Raw genomic sequence first — 14726 nt, forward strand, 5'->3', positions numbered from 1 at the left:
TATTTATTTAGCATTATACTTAGAATTTGTAATTGCACTTTCTAATCCATTTGAAAGGTTTGTTGAAGACATGTTTTGTGAAACATGTTTTTGACATGTTTGACAAACATAGTCAACCAACTGTTTTTGTCAGTTTCTTTAGGATTTATTTTACATTGGCTGTTATACTCCTTTAAGCAGTTCTGACTGCACAAAGTAAAGTTATGTTGTTTTTACATGTTTGACCAAGCTTGTGGAACTGTTTATTTAAGTGTGCTGAGCTGCTGCAGAGTAATCAAATAAATTTATAATTCTGTACATACGGTATCGCAAGTAAAAAATGTGGCTCCGTATTTAAATCCAAACAAAAACAAATGCTGGCACAACTTAAAGAGAAAAGACGTCTTATTACTGCCTTTATCTTTTGTGAGCTGCTCTAATTTACCCAGAATTTGACATCCCCAGTTTTTGTCTCCCACAGCAAGGTGTGACGTTACACATCAGCTGAGGAACACAGCTGATGTGTTCCTGAGGCAGGGTTTTGTGCTGCCCTCTCACTGCACGGAGGCTCCAGCAGTCCAACATGGCTCTCTGGAATCTCGGCACTCCAACAAAGCATTACAGTGATCCAGAATTAGTTGAACATATTGGCTTAGATATGTTGTAATTTTCCTATTAACTAAAAAATTTGTGATATGCCAAAACTCATAATCACTTCAAAAAATGTATATTGTTCTATTTCCCACCAATGGAGGTCGCCATTTTTTCACCTAATGGGTTAATGACATCATTTGGTCTGTTCTGTACTGGAATCTACAGAGTAAACAAGGAAGGCTGACTTTGTCTGAGTAGTTGTTTATCATATTATAAATTTAGATAATGCCACACTGTGTCACTATTGGATGTAATTTAAAACAAAACAAGACAGTGAGGTGAATCTGGATCACTTCCAGATGAGAAATAAAAGAGCGCAGTGGGAGAGAGCCAGACCTGAACACAACATCCAAAAGACCTACATTTGTGCCTGCAACGTTTCTCTCCAGAAGACTTTGAGTCATTTGTACGAGGAAAACTGACCAGACCTTAAACAGAGATTAGCAGACCTGACACAAAGGTATAGAAGTACTTTCCGGATCACACGGTCTGACCAGAGGTTTAAAAAATAAATCAGTGACCAACCCTTCCTTTCAATAACAGTTATAAGCCTTCCATTCATGGGGTCTTGATCTGTGGATGACCAACTTTTTGTGCAGCAGCAACCACAGTCTCCCAGACACTGTTCAGAGATGTGTTGTTTTTCTTCACCATAAATCTCCCGATTAAGAAGGGCCCATAGGTTCTCATTGGGGTTTAGGTCTGGTGATGAAGGGGGGCACTTAATTGTATTTTCATCTTTAAGGCCTTTACTGGTTAGCCACATAGTGGAGTATTTTGATGTATGTGATAGAGCACTGTCCTGCATAACAATCATGGTCTTCTTGAAAGATGCAGACCACTGTATTTTGGATGTACCACCTGTACCACTGCTTGAAGAAAGTGTCTTCTATTCAAGTTTACACAATGTGGAGTTTTAAAATATGCATAAAAATGTTGCTTTGGTCAAAACTAAGACTTGCCTAATAATTGCGCACATAGTGTATTGTTACAACTAATCAGAGACGAAGCCTTTAGCCTGGTGAGCCCGAGGCATTCTGCATCGGTGCTTTTAATGAGGGGGACCAAATGGGGCATGGAGGTCTCTCAGTCAGCCTCAGTTCAGTGGGCTGAGAAGCTCATTCGGCTTCGCTTGCACGGACTCCATGCAGATAAAGACACTGGACCTTTACAGGCTTGCTGCTCTGAAAACCTCTAACAGAAGGTCTGGGTTGCATGTACAGAACACAATGCTTCTGTTCCTGTGTACAAACACAGAAGGATCTCTAGTACATCTTGAAATGGGTTTCTCTTAAATCTATTTTAACAGCAGGAGGGTAGCCATTCCCTTCTTAAAAGAATACTAATTAGATCAAAATCAAACGTATTCTGTTCCACTGTCAGGAGAGGAATTTACACAGCTGCGGCTTTGTTATTCGCAGCCCATTTTCTTTCATTAAAATGTCACATTTGACCTCTAAGACAACACTGGAAACGACTACCTGCTCTGGATTTGGCTTTTGTTTTGCAGCTAATTTAGAATTTCACTTCTCCTCAATGTGCCATATGGCAGCTTATATGGTTCTTCAGCCTGTTGGTAATAATTAGGGGCAGCAGGAGGCAGCTGTGCTTTGAACTGTGATGTCAGCTCATCTCTGTGAAGCAAATCAAGTTGGACTGAGCCATCAATGAGGGAGTTTGTGTGTTTTCCTGTCTATTCCGAGGCTGGAAAACATACAGCAGAAAACTGTTCATCTGCCAGGCAGCTGGCTCGAGATTTCCCATTATTGTCTTTGCATTACTGTGGATGGAGTGAGGCAGCAACAGTTTTATTAGACCTTTATTTAATCCTGCACTGTCTGGGAAATCAAAATTCAATTATTTATTAGTTATGAGAATTGTGAAAGAGGGAAAAATTAATATTTTCATATCTTCATAATTTCACTGATGCTACACAAAGGCATATAGTTATTGTGGTTGTGAATGTCACATTTGTTGGAGGAAAAGCATCAGTTTTAATATATCATTTGTATTTTTAATTTGTATGATAATACATGTGTTGGTGACATCTTGACATTTTTTATCTGAAATGGGCCTTAGTGATTAATAATAATAAAAACAAACAGACGTTTTTAGACACTTTTGTTCAAGTTTGATTTCATCTGCTTTTCTGACTGAGTTAAAGTTAGCTCAATAGAATGGTTAGCTTGGCTGTGTTTTACCTGATAAAGTACTCAAAAAATAGAACAAAGGATCAAGCTACTGTGAGAAAACATTTTATTAGGTGAGAATATTAATTTGCCCTTAGTCAGAAAATTTGCTCATGCTAGCTTCTTTTGGTTAATGAACAAATTGAAATGAGAATATAGAAGATAAAACACTAATCATTTATAGTGCATGTCTTGAAGCAATATTTTGTTCTTTGCTAACTGAGTTAACGTTAGCTCCAATAAAAGGTTGGCTGAGCTGTATTCTTAAGGATAGCAAGACCAATACATTTTAACTGAAATTATTGGATAAAATATCTAGTTACTGTAAGCAAAAACCTGATGAGATGTAAATAAATATTGTTTGATATTAGCAATCAGAAAATTCCTCATGCTGCTAATGCTAACTATTTTCTGTAACTAAACATCCATTTGAAATGACAATATACAGTAGAAGATAAAGTTTTGTGCAAGCAGTTCTTAGTACAAACAAATGTAACTTTCAGATATTCTGGGAGGAATAATAATGGCCACTGGTACTTGAGAATATGTTTTTTTTTTTTGCTTTGCTAATCTAGCTAAAGTTAGCACCACAGAATGGCTAGCTGTGCTTTTAAGTTACCTCTGAAATGGTCCATGAATATTATCTTGTAAAATACTACAAATGATGGGGCTCTAGTGAACAAAACCTTCATTAACTGTGAATTTTGGACTTAGAAATTGGAAAAATTACCAACACTGCTGTTAGCTGTTGCTAAACATCAGTTTAAGGAAACTAGAAAAGATCAAACACTAAATATTTAAGTCTTTCATATAAACCTTTACCCATCAAAAGATTTCAACTATTAATTCACTAAGAAAATATAAAGAAAGGTTTATATTTCTTTACCAAAAGAGGGGCTCCACAGGGAACTGTGCTTTCTCCCTTTCTCTTCACCCTGTACACCACTGATTTCCAGTACAACTCTGAATCGTGTCACCTACAGAAGTTTTCTGATGACTCAGCGGTTGTCGGGTGTATAGGGGATAGAGGGGAGGGGGATAACAGGACACTGGTGGACAGCTTTGTGGAGTGGTCTGACCAGAATCACCTGAGGCTCAACATTAGTAAGACCAGAGAGATGGTGATTGACTTCAGAAGGAAGAAGATACCTTCACGGCCACTAAAGATCAAAGGGGAAGTGGTGGAGGAGGTGGAGGATTACAAATACCTGGGAGTTGTAATCGGCAACAGACTGGACTGGGCATCTAACACTGACGCTGTGTGCAGGAAGGGGATGAGCAGACTCTATTTTTTAAGGAAGCTGAGATCCTTCAATGTGTGCAGCAAGATGTTGGAGACCTTCTATCACAGTGTTGTTGATGGTGCCATCTTCTTTGCTGCTGTGTGTTGGGGAAACAGCATCAGAGCCAGCGACTCTAATAGACTAGACAAAATCATCAGGAAAGCTGGCTCTGTACTGGGACTAAGGCTGGAGTCCCTGGAAACTGTGGTGGAGAGGAGGACACTGAAGAAGGTTCTGTCTATTATGGAGAATAAACAAACCCTCTCCACCACATAGTGGACAGACAGCGGAGCACCTTCTCACATAGGCTGCTCCAGCTCCGCTGTCGTAGGGACAGATACAGGAAATCCTTCCTGCCACATGCCATCTCACTGTACAATAAAAGCTAAATCATTGTTCTGCACTAATCAGTCCAATTTTGCACAACTGCACTGTGGCACACTTGCTGTACATATATTTACATATACATACTGTATCTGCATTTTTTGAATCTTTGCTAGGACTGCTCTAAGCAGCTTTTTATATTGACAGCATGTTATATTTTATTTTTATTTTATCTTGTCTACAATTGCTACTCAGTGGTGGTTGTTGTGTGTCTTGTCTCTATGCTGCTGTAACTGCGAAATAATTTCCCTGCTGGGATGAATAAAGTAATTCTATTCTATTCTATTCTATTCTATTCTATTCTATACTGTATAAACCTGTATACTGTTGCTCTGACAGAAATCAGAATAGTTTTAAATGGGTATTTGTAAGAAGTTTGAGAAATTGGTGATCAGAAATGAGCCACTTAGAACCACAACTCTGGTAAGTACATCTCTAATATTAGGAGACTGGTCTTATTATTGCATTTTAGAAATGTTCTGCCAAATCCACCTTTCATAAAAGGACAAAATTACCTTCAAAACGACACATAAGTAACATATGCTAATTTTATAGCTGTGGAAAAGGCTTTGAACAGATGTTAACATGAGTTTATGATATGGCCTTTTAATCCCCACATAATCCTTTAATAAAGAGGAGGGTTATTAAAGAGCCTTTGTCTTCCTTCCTTGGGGATATGCAGTGAGATGAACAGAGGGGAAGCTGTTAGGGAAACGAGGCCTTTCAGTGTGGCGGATGGAGCCCCAGAGAACCTCACACTGTAGACAAGCATTTAGAAGAGGCATGAGAGCCAGGCTGTTCTGCTGCTCTTTATGGTTGAATACACCTTTAAGAAAAAATCCTCAAAACCTCCATTTCAGAACAGAGAGGATTGTTGACATGATCGAGACCATGAACACTTGAAAGGTTATTTCGAGGGGGGCCTATAGAGAGGTTTGAGTGGCAGTCTGAATGTAGGTCATTCCTCCTGCCAAGCAGTGTTAATCCACCCTTTATTTAACTTTAACCTTTCTCATAAAAAACTAACTGTGAGCAGTATAGTGGTTTTCTGTATGTGGATGTTCAGTCTTAAAAGTGCTTTAAAAAAATCCAAACATATTGTTTATTAAACTGAACAGAAATAAGACCCTCCACAGTGTGAGGCTGAAAAACAGCAGTCTTTATTTACAGCAGAACTCCAGTTTACTGAGGATTACAGAACAAACAGCTAAAAACTCCACACAGGCTCAGAGAAACAGCCTTGTTTTCTTTCCCCTAATCAGATTTAAGTATGGGATGTTGTGTTATCCACAGATGGTCAATTAACAACGCAAATTCCTTCCAGTACTCTGTTGCCTCCCTGAGAGTTTGATGAACACAGATGAAGGTATAAAGTGCGTCTCTCAGAGAGCTTAACCCGACTTTAATGCCAGACTTTTCGGCAACAAAAAGACTTCAGATAAAAACAGTTGATTATCTTGTCATGATTGTAATTTGGCACAAAAATAACATTTGACACTGTCTCCTCACAAAGCCTGAAAGATTAAAGAGCATTCAGCAGAGAGCATCGTTCTCTGCTTTGTGTGAGGAAAGCCGACATGGAGCAAAGTGCATGGTGGGCTTCACAGAAAAGCCAATATCTGTAACTGGACTGAAACCCAGTTATAGATATTGGTAAGTACTGTACGTCTCTAATATTAGTGGATTAATATTAGAGATTAGTCTCCAACAACAACAACAACTGCTTCTACAGGGTTGTGTCATTAACAGTGTTATCTCACATCACTGCCCCGGGGTTCCCTTTCTCCCCACAACAAACACAGCAATTCCCTATGAAGGCTAGCAGCACATCAAAGACCCTGGTCATATCTCACTGACCACTCAGTGGAAATGAGGCACAAGTGACTTGCTGTGAAATTCGACATTGTGAAAATAAATTTGCTCAATGGAAACAAAGCAATTTTGAAAAGATTCTTATTTTTCACTAAAAGGTTTTGGTACAAGAGTGTTTATATATATATAAACACTCTTGTATATATATATATATATATATATATATATATATATATATATATATATATATATATATATATATATATATATATATATATATATATATACTGTATATATAATATTGGCCAATTTCAATAGGGCCAATATTTGGCTATGTTGAAATTGATTTATTTTTCAATACTGCAATGGAAACACTTTTGTTGCATCATGTCACATGATCAACAACCAGATGTGGCTACTGGCGCAAACCACGAAGAAGACAACAGGAAGTAGTTGGATAATGATGGCGTGGCATGTTTTCTTTTAATGACTCATTGTGTGAATAAACATATTATATCATAGTCTCAAGTCTTTTAAAATTCTTTGACATGTTTTTATGTATCCATTTTCCAATCAACTCCCACCATGTTGTCTGTCCCTACTAAAGAAAGTCATCCCTCAGATGTTGCCACCACCGTCTCGCACCACAAATGCACATCTCAGAGTATCATTTTCTTCCCAGCATGTTTAACTTTTTAACTAAGAGGTTGGGTGTTGTATTGGGTGATGGATAGATTAATAGATGGGCCGATGGAATGAGGAATAGATGATATACGGATGGCTGGACAAGAAGATAGTGCTGTGGATGAATGGACGATGGATGGACACGCATAGACAAACGATTCATGGATGGATTTGTTTTTCCTAACATATGATTGACTTGATTACAGTAAGGTTTGGATGCCTAGTTGTATCACTTGTATACAGTTTAAGCAAACAAAAAAAGTATGAAAAACAAAGGCGATTCATCAGGATATTTATAGATCACCAATCTGAGCAAATGTCAAACCAAATACCATCCATGGTTTGTCTTTAGATCATTACTGCTCTCGTGGGGATCTTGATACATAATTTATCCCTCTAAATATCATTCATCTTTCGTTTTAAACAACCGTAGGACTTCCTGTGAGTTCTCCTGCACTGCAGCCACCTCCTCCATGGTTTACCAGATGTGGTTGCTCACCATTGCCAATCTTAGCGATTGTTAAAAACTCAAGTGGTTGTGGTTGGTGCTGCTGGTCCCCACATTGTCTCCTTATGCAGTTGGTGTCAGACCTCATTACTGGCACCAGGATCAATCTGGCCAGACTGCCTCTTCACAAACCCTCTCCCGCCCTTATGTTGTGGAACTGGCCTTAGTGGTGGCAGAGACTGACAGTGGGCCGGACTGGATGAAGGACAGTCTTGTGAAAACATTTCCATTCCAATTCTCAGTTAATTTGGCCATACTGAGAACGTCTGGTGGCGACTTAGCTCCTTGAACTAACTGCAACATATTTCCTCAATAATAAATGTGGCTAATTAGGCAGCTTCCTAGAGGAAACGTTCCTCTAGGAAGAGCAGGAGCAAATGAGCAGGCTATTTCTCTGCAGATCAATCACTTTTCTTGCAATTTGTCTGCAAATTTCAGAAAACAAAGGTGATCAGAAAAAAAAAGGAAAGGTTTTAGTAGAAACATGATCCAGCGTGGACCGCAGACTGAACTGGCAGCTTATGCTCAGGCTCTAATTAAGCTCAGAGTCTTGGAAGACCTGCAGTGAGGCGCCACAGCTGTAACAGGGTGCTTCTGGACAGATTAACTGACCTCTGACTGTCAAATAGAGTTTCCAAAGCTGCTGCACTAAAGTACCTGACAAAGGAAAGTGAGCCTGCATCTCCACATGGTGCTTACCGCTGCTTTGAAGTGAGAGCTGAGGGATCCACAGCTGTCAAATAGGTCAAGTATTAAAAAAAGAGAAAAAAAGAATGCAGAAAAAAAGAATGCTGTAACTCGAGACTATCAAAATAAGGGGAACGTGTTTGTCTACTCTACATCCACAGAGTCAGATGTCTTTAAATAACGTCTGATTACGTACAGCAATAAAACAAAACAAAAAAAGTATTAATGCAACTTTTTCCCGTTTTTTCACATTGCAAAAAAAACCTTCAATATGTTGTGTAAAACTATTATTTGATAATCCAACAGAAATGATTGCATAAATGTGAAGTAGAAGGAAAATTATACATAGTCTTTAGGATTCTTTGTAAAATCTTGAAGAGTGTATTCAGCTGGTACAATCCAATATTTTTGGCAAACTTCAATCTAGAAAAATTAATTATATGAAATTTTCCTTTGTTTTTTACATTTTATTTTTCCAGGAGTAAACAACAAATATTTTTCAGTTTTTGAATTTAATTTGATTTTATTATGTTCTAACATTAAAAAAAGTGGAAAATTTAGAACTGACTGGAGATTTTGATGGATTTCTTTTCAATTATTTCAATAGTATGTAGTTTACCTTCCCATAAACTCAGACCTTCTGAAGTAAAATACTCCTAAAGCATGATGCGCCCATCACCATATTTCACTGTGGGGACAGCATATTTAGCGTGATTTCCCAGTACACGCAGTATTTTAAGTGGAGGCCAAAACAGTAACATTTAGGTCTCATTTAACCACAGTAATTTCTTCCTCCTGCTTGCTGTGTTCCCTGATGGTTTGTGACAAACTGTCAAAAGGAGTTGTTTTTTTCAACAATAGGTTTCGTATCAACACTTTTCAAGCAAGGCCACAAAACTAGCTGTCTGCCTGAAGTAGGGCTGTAGCGATTTCTCGAATGATTCGAGAACCTTGATTATTAAAATTCCTAGAGGAAATTACCTGCCTTGAAGCTAAATAATCTGTTATTATTTAGCACACCTAACACGGTGCGCTAAATAATAACAAATAATCACCGGCTAGGTGATTATTTATGTTACGCTCTTACTTCCATCTCTGAGTTGTTGATAACAGCTAAGTGTTAGCAGCATAACATTCAATTTTGAAGTGTAGTCCAGGGGAATTTCATTGATTTTGGGTAATATCTGGGTTTTTATCGTTTTTCGGGGATCAATAAGAATAAAAAATAACTGGCACGATGCCTGGAGTACGGCAGACTTTTTCCTCCCAGAGCTGCTGCCTGGTGGCCGGTTCAGAGTGAATGGCGAGAAAGAGTGTGGCAAGTGTATTTATACAGATGAGCAAACAGACTGAACATAGTGGGCGGCTGTGCTGTAAATGATGCTTAACCTAAAACTACCAGAAAGTGTATCTTTATGGACAAATCAGAAAATATATTTTATATCATCATGGTAGCAACAAATTTGGGCGGAGCGCATCGTGGCAGTACATAGCTGGTAAATGTGTTTCTGTGTGTGATAAAGGAACTAAAACCCGCCGCTAACATGGACACAAAAGCTATGAATGGCTGTGCAAAGTGAGAGTTCATCCATTAAATTGACTGAAGATGAATACATAATCTAAAAACCGAAGTATAAACATTTTTTAGCCTACCTCTTTATTATAAAATTCAGATTTTTGTATAATTTTTCTTCAGGTTAACTTAGAAAGTGAGCTATTATTGTTACAGGTTACATTTCTAAAGGTAATTGTTAGGGATGCTCAAATATGAATAGTAACAATAGTAATACTGCTGTTATGGCAGAATTTACCAATATTTTATTTGACCAAATTCTTATTCAATTTCTCAATTAATCGTCAAAATAATCATTAGAATACTTGATACAATACTCGATCACTAACATAATAGTTTACAACAGCAATAATCTGAAGCACACTGAAGTTCATATGACATGACACAAAGTAAAAAGTTCTAACAGTATGAATGAAACCAATTAACTGAAGCTCCTTATAGTGTTTAATCAGATGTTTAAAAGCCACCAAGTGTAGTAAATGCTTCTTATCCTGCCAAGTCTTTAGAAACACCTGCAGGTGAAGGACGATGTGCTGGCTGTTAACTTTTAGAGAACCGTATTTTTCATGACTTCAATATGCTTAACTGCTAAATGAACTGGAAAGATTTCAAGTGTTCATGGATTATTAACACGCCTAAGAGAAATGATGAGAAGAGCAGAGCAGGCGCTGCGCCAGGCTTTCTGATCTCCATGATCGTCTGTACTAACAGCAAAGCAGAAACAAAGAGAACTTCCCAGAATCACATACTTTCAAATCAAGACACTTGCTTACACACCTTTCAATTCTTAACCATGACTTTTATGTAGGACAATGAGCCATTAAAGTACTCCACTACCTGGTTAACCAGTAAAGGCCTTAAAGATGAAAGAGTAATGAAGTGGCCCCTTCATCACCAGGCCTAAACCTCACTGAGAACCTGTGGGCCCTTCTGAAACACAACACATCTCTGAACAGTGTCAGGAACCCTGTGGTTGCTGCTGCACAAAACGCTGATCGTCAACAGATCAAGAAACTGACAGACTCCATGAATGAAAGGCTTATAACTGTTAATGAAAAAATGGTGGATATGTTGGTCACTGATTAATTTTTTAAATGTCAGAAATATTTGTCAATTTTGAGTTCTATGTTTATTATTCTCACTTTATCAGATGATAATAAATAAGTGAGATCAGAAAGTTTTCAGTTTTAATTCAGTTGCATAATAATCCTGCACACTAATAGTTTCCCAATTGTTAACACATTTATATTGTCCTAAGAAAGTCAAAATCTCACTTTTTTCTCAAATATTCAGGTTTGAGAGGTTATTGATATTTTGGATTGACCAATAGCACGGTAGTTGTTCAACAATAAAATTAATCCTCAAAAATACAACTTGCATAATGGTTGTGCACACAGTGTAGAAGATAATGTATCCATTTTCTTTTTGCAAACATCTTATGTTGGTTTTCACTTTATTTTAAAATCTAAGCATAGAAATAAAATGTAAACTTGGGCTTTTCCGAAAGTTTGTAATGTGTGTGGCTCTAAACAAGGTTTCTTTTAACCTGCACTGATGGTATAAAAATGTCTCTTTGGACTGAGAAGGTTGCAGACCCCTGGTATCCAACAAACTGCTGTTGGAATATGTTCAACAAAACTTTGATTAATAAGTGTTTTCCTGGCACATTTTAACTCACAGGAGTTTCTCAAGACTTCTGTGAAGAAAGTGATTTTAAAATCTTCAGTGCGACATATCATGAGAAACAGAACCTTGTCTAATAAAATGACAATGAATCATTCTGCTTTAGCTCTAATTCGATGACAAGCTTCCATGATACGTGCTTTGTAATACGTACAAAGTACGTATTACAAAGTACTACGCTTACAAAGTAATCATACCATCCTGGTAGCTTACTTCGTAAGCGTATGATTTCAGTACCTGTAATACCATCCTCATATATCATCCTCAAAATAAGCAACATCTTTAATTCAAAAGCTTTTTATTAAATAAATAGATCTCAACAATCCAGTTTATTGTTTTTAATCTGTGATTTAGGTTATTCAACAATCTAATTGGACTCCTTTGAAAAAAAAAACTTCTTTAAATATGTGAACACTGGCATGTTTTGGATTGAGGTGAATAGCTAACTCCTTTAAGCACAACTTGAGCAGCAACATTTCTTTCCAGCGTCCCAGTAGTTTGATGTTTGAAGCAAAAATGAACTAGTGGGTCAAGAGAAACAACAGTCGTTTACTGCTACTGTTTGAAGATGTTGCTTGTGCATAGATTTATGAGTGTATCAGAAACATGTGAATACAAGGTTCTGGCTCAGGAATTTTGCATATAAAAAATATAAAGAAATACATTAACTGTGTTAAAATTTTGAACACATTGAGATTGATGTAATTAATCTATATTAAGGCATTAAAGTAGGGGTGGGTAATATGAATTTAAAGTTTTAGCTCAGAATTTTGGGGTAGTGATATCATTATCACTATTGTGATAATTATAGAAAGTGTTGGTAAAAACTATTTATAGCATCTTTTTAGGTTAATGTATGACTGTGTGAATTTAGGACACCTCATAAATATCTCATAAAGAATATTGTGCACAGTAACTGCATTTCAAATTTATTGGGATTTTGTTAAATACTTTCATTGAACAAACAGGAGAAAATAGTAAAATGATCAATACCAACAATAAGGACAGTTGGGGGGATTTCAAACATCACTAATTGGAATTTATTGTGACAACAATGAATCAAAATTCTTCTAAGAAATTTATGATGATAAATGAAAAACGATATGCAAATGCCCAACCCTGCGTTAACACCCCCGACCTTCTTTCTACCATTGGTGGAAACAACAAAAAAGGGAATTGTTGCTTTTTCTTAAAATACCACTACAGTCCAGGTTTTGTCCACTCAGTATACACCAATCCACTTCTGAGGGCAAGAAACATAAATGATGCATACACTGTAAACTTCAGCTGACGCATGTTGGTGGGCAGATGGAAATCTAGTTTTAAAGCATGAGAACAATCTGCTGGAGTTCAGGAGTTTGTGGTATCTCTGACGTGAGCGTATGTTGCAGCGTAAAAAAAACACTTGGCGAAACCCATTAAACGTTTCTGCCTCTAATCAGGGTTTGCACTCAGCTGCCGAAGAATGCAAAAAGAAGAACCCCAAATCCTGCTCCAGTCCTTGGGTCTGAGAATGCTCTTCAAATGATGCATCTGCTACAATACCTGCTCTATTTTCTTTTCCATAAAGAGAATTTGCAAAATAAGCACTCAACTGTTAAATATAAACTTTGGTGAAAAAGTGAAGTGAGGATAGTCAGCGTTCGGAGGTTGGCTGCAGAGCCACCGGGTCATTAAGAGAGCTGTCACCTCTTCATCACCTCCTTTTAAGCACAGCACGCCGCCTCTCGCTGACCCCAGCATCCAGAGGTCAGACCCCCTTTAAGTTGGCAACAGTTTCCACTTCACTCCGCTGAAACTCAACCCAATGACCCCTGAGACCGACAACAAGTCAGCAATGATAAATGACTGAAAACCGGAAAAAGATTGCAACAAAGGAAAAAACACCCAAAAACTCCTGAAGTTTGAAAGCACACGGTCACAGTACCTTGCAGACTTCGTAGAGTAGCTTATATTGCTCACGAGGCTTCCTCAAAGAACAGAGGCTGCATCCCATGGTGGAGAAGATCCCAGCATCCAGGGTCTCCCCTGCAGCCACACAGGCAGGAGAAGAAATCCCAGTTTCTCCCCTCACTCAGCCCACTCTCTCTTCTGACTGTTTTCAGCTGACGGGACCGACTGCCCCTCCGCCCCCAGCTGGAGGCTGTCTCGACACGGCTCAGCACACCCTCCCTCTGTTGTTCTCTTGCCCACTGCTGAGCTCTCGGAGGTCAGGTCTCTTCTGTACACACACCCCTTTATGTTTATTAAGCAGCTGCTCATTGAGAATTCATAGAGAAGGCTGAGGAAGGGGGGGAGGTTGTTTTTATTAACTGAGCACCATTAGATTTAATGTGGGAAAAAAAGCTGAGCAACGGAAGCTTTTCATTTCATAACAAAGCAAATGTTTGTTTCTTCAGATGCCGTCCAGTTGCTTGGTCTGCTGCAGACTCTCACATTTTAAAGCTGCAGTAGGTAACTTAAATAATTTTTTTAAAGATATTTGTTAAAACTATGACCATGACAGTATGTTATGATCAGTGGTTATGATCAGTGGTGGGATGTAATTACTTAAGTTGCTGTACTTAAGTACATTGTTCATGCGTCTGTACTTTACTTAAGTAGATTTAGTTATGGGTACCTTAGACTTTTACTCCACCACATTTTACAGTAAGTATCTGTACTTTCTACTTTACTAAATTTCCATTAAGCGTTGCGTTACATTTCATCCAAGTCCACTGCAAAGCAGAAAAGTACCATTAGACCCTCAATCAAGAACAGCAAGGCAGGTATTCAGCACCTCCAGAATCACTAACACCCAAAATGGAGTCCACCAAGCTGTCAGGATCTGTGTTTTCTGTGTTCATTTAGAGTTTTTTGTGTCCTTGCGTCTCTTCGTTGTCCTGTCCTCCCCTTGATTGTTCCCAGGTGTGTCTCGTCTCTGTGATTACCCTCCCGTGTATTTAACTCCACCTGTGTTCTTTGTTCCTCGTCGGGTCCTCGTCGAATGTGTGCTCTGTCTTCCGTGTTTCTGTCTGTTAGCGGTTGCTACCGGCGTCGAGCCCTGGCTTCAGCTCGGCCGTGCGGCCCGTTCCTAGAGTGTGTTTACCCTTCATTAAAGACATCCTTTTCATCTTACCTGGGTCTACAGCGTCTGCCTCACCAACCCTCACCACACCTTATGACAGAAGGACCCGACCAGGAAGTACGGTGAGGCACGCGTTTTTCTTTTCACCATGGACCCGGTGGAGTTAAAGGAGCTGACGGACACGATCGGGGAATATAAGGAGGCGATGGCCAAACCGTACGCT

General features: G+C 38.5%; 1 protein-coding gene across 2 annotated transcripts in view; it reads right to left on the minus strand.

Moving 5' to 3' along the window:
• Positions 1-14726, minus strand: part of pdzrn3 (PDZ domain containing ring finger 3) — a 126567-nt gene that overhangs the window by 11706 nt on the left and 100135 nt on the right. Inside the window, exon 1 of one of the 2 annotated variants that reach the window (XM_023325439.1) lies at positions 13364-13484. The exons of the other annotated variant lie outside the window; for it this stretch is intronic. Coding sequence (XP_023181207.1) covers positions 13364-13432 — 69 coding nt within the window. The 5' untranslated portion in view covers positions 13433-13484. Of the gene's footprint in view, positions 1-13363; positions 13485-14726 lie in introns of those variants that run through there. 2 annotated transcript variants of the gene reach the window in all.

This window comes from Xiphophorus maculatus, chromosome 20, assembly GCF_002775205.1.
Source record: "Xiphophorus maculatus strain JP 163 A chromosome 20, X_maculatus-5.0-male, whole genome shotgun sequence".
Taxonomy (NCBI): Eukaryota; Metazoa; Chordata; class Actinopteri; order Cyprinodontiformes; family Poeciliidae; genus Xiphophorus; species Xiphophorus maculatus.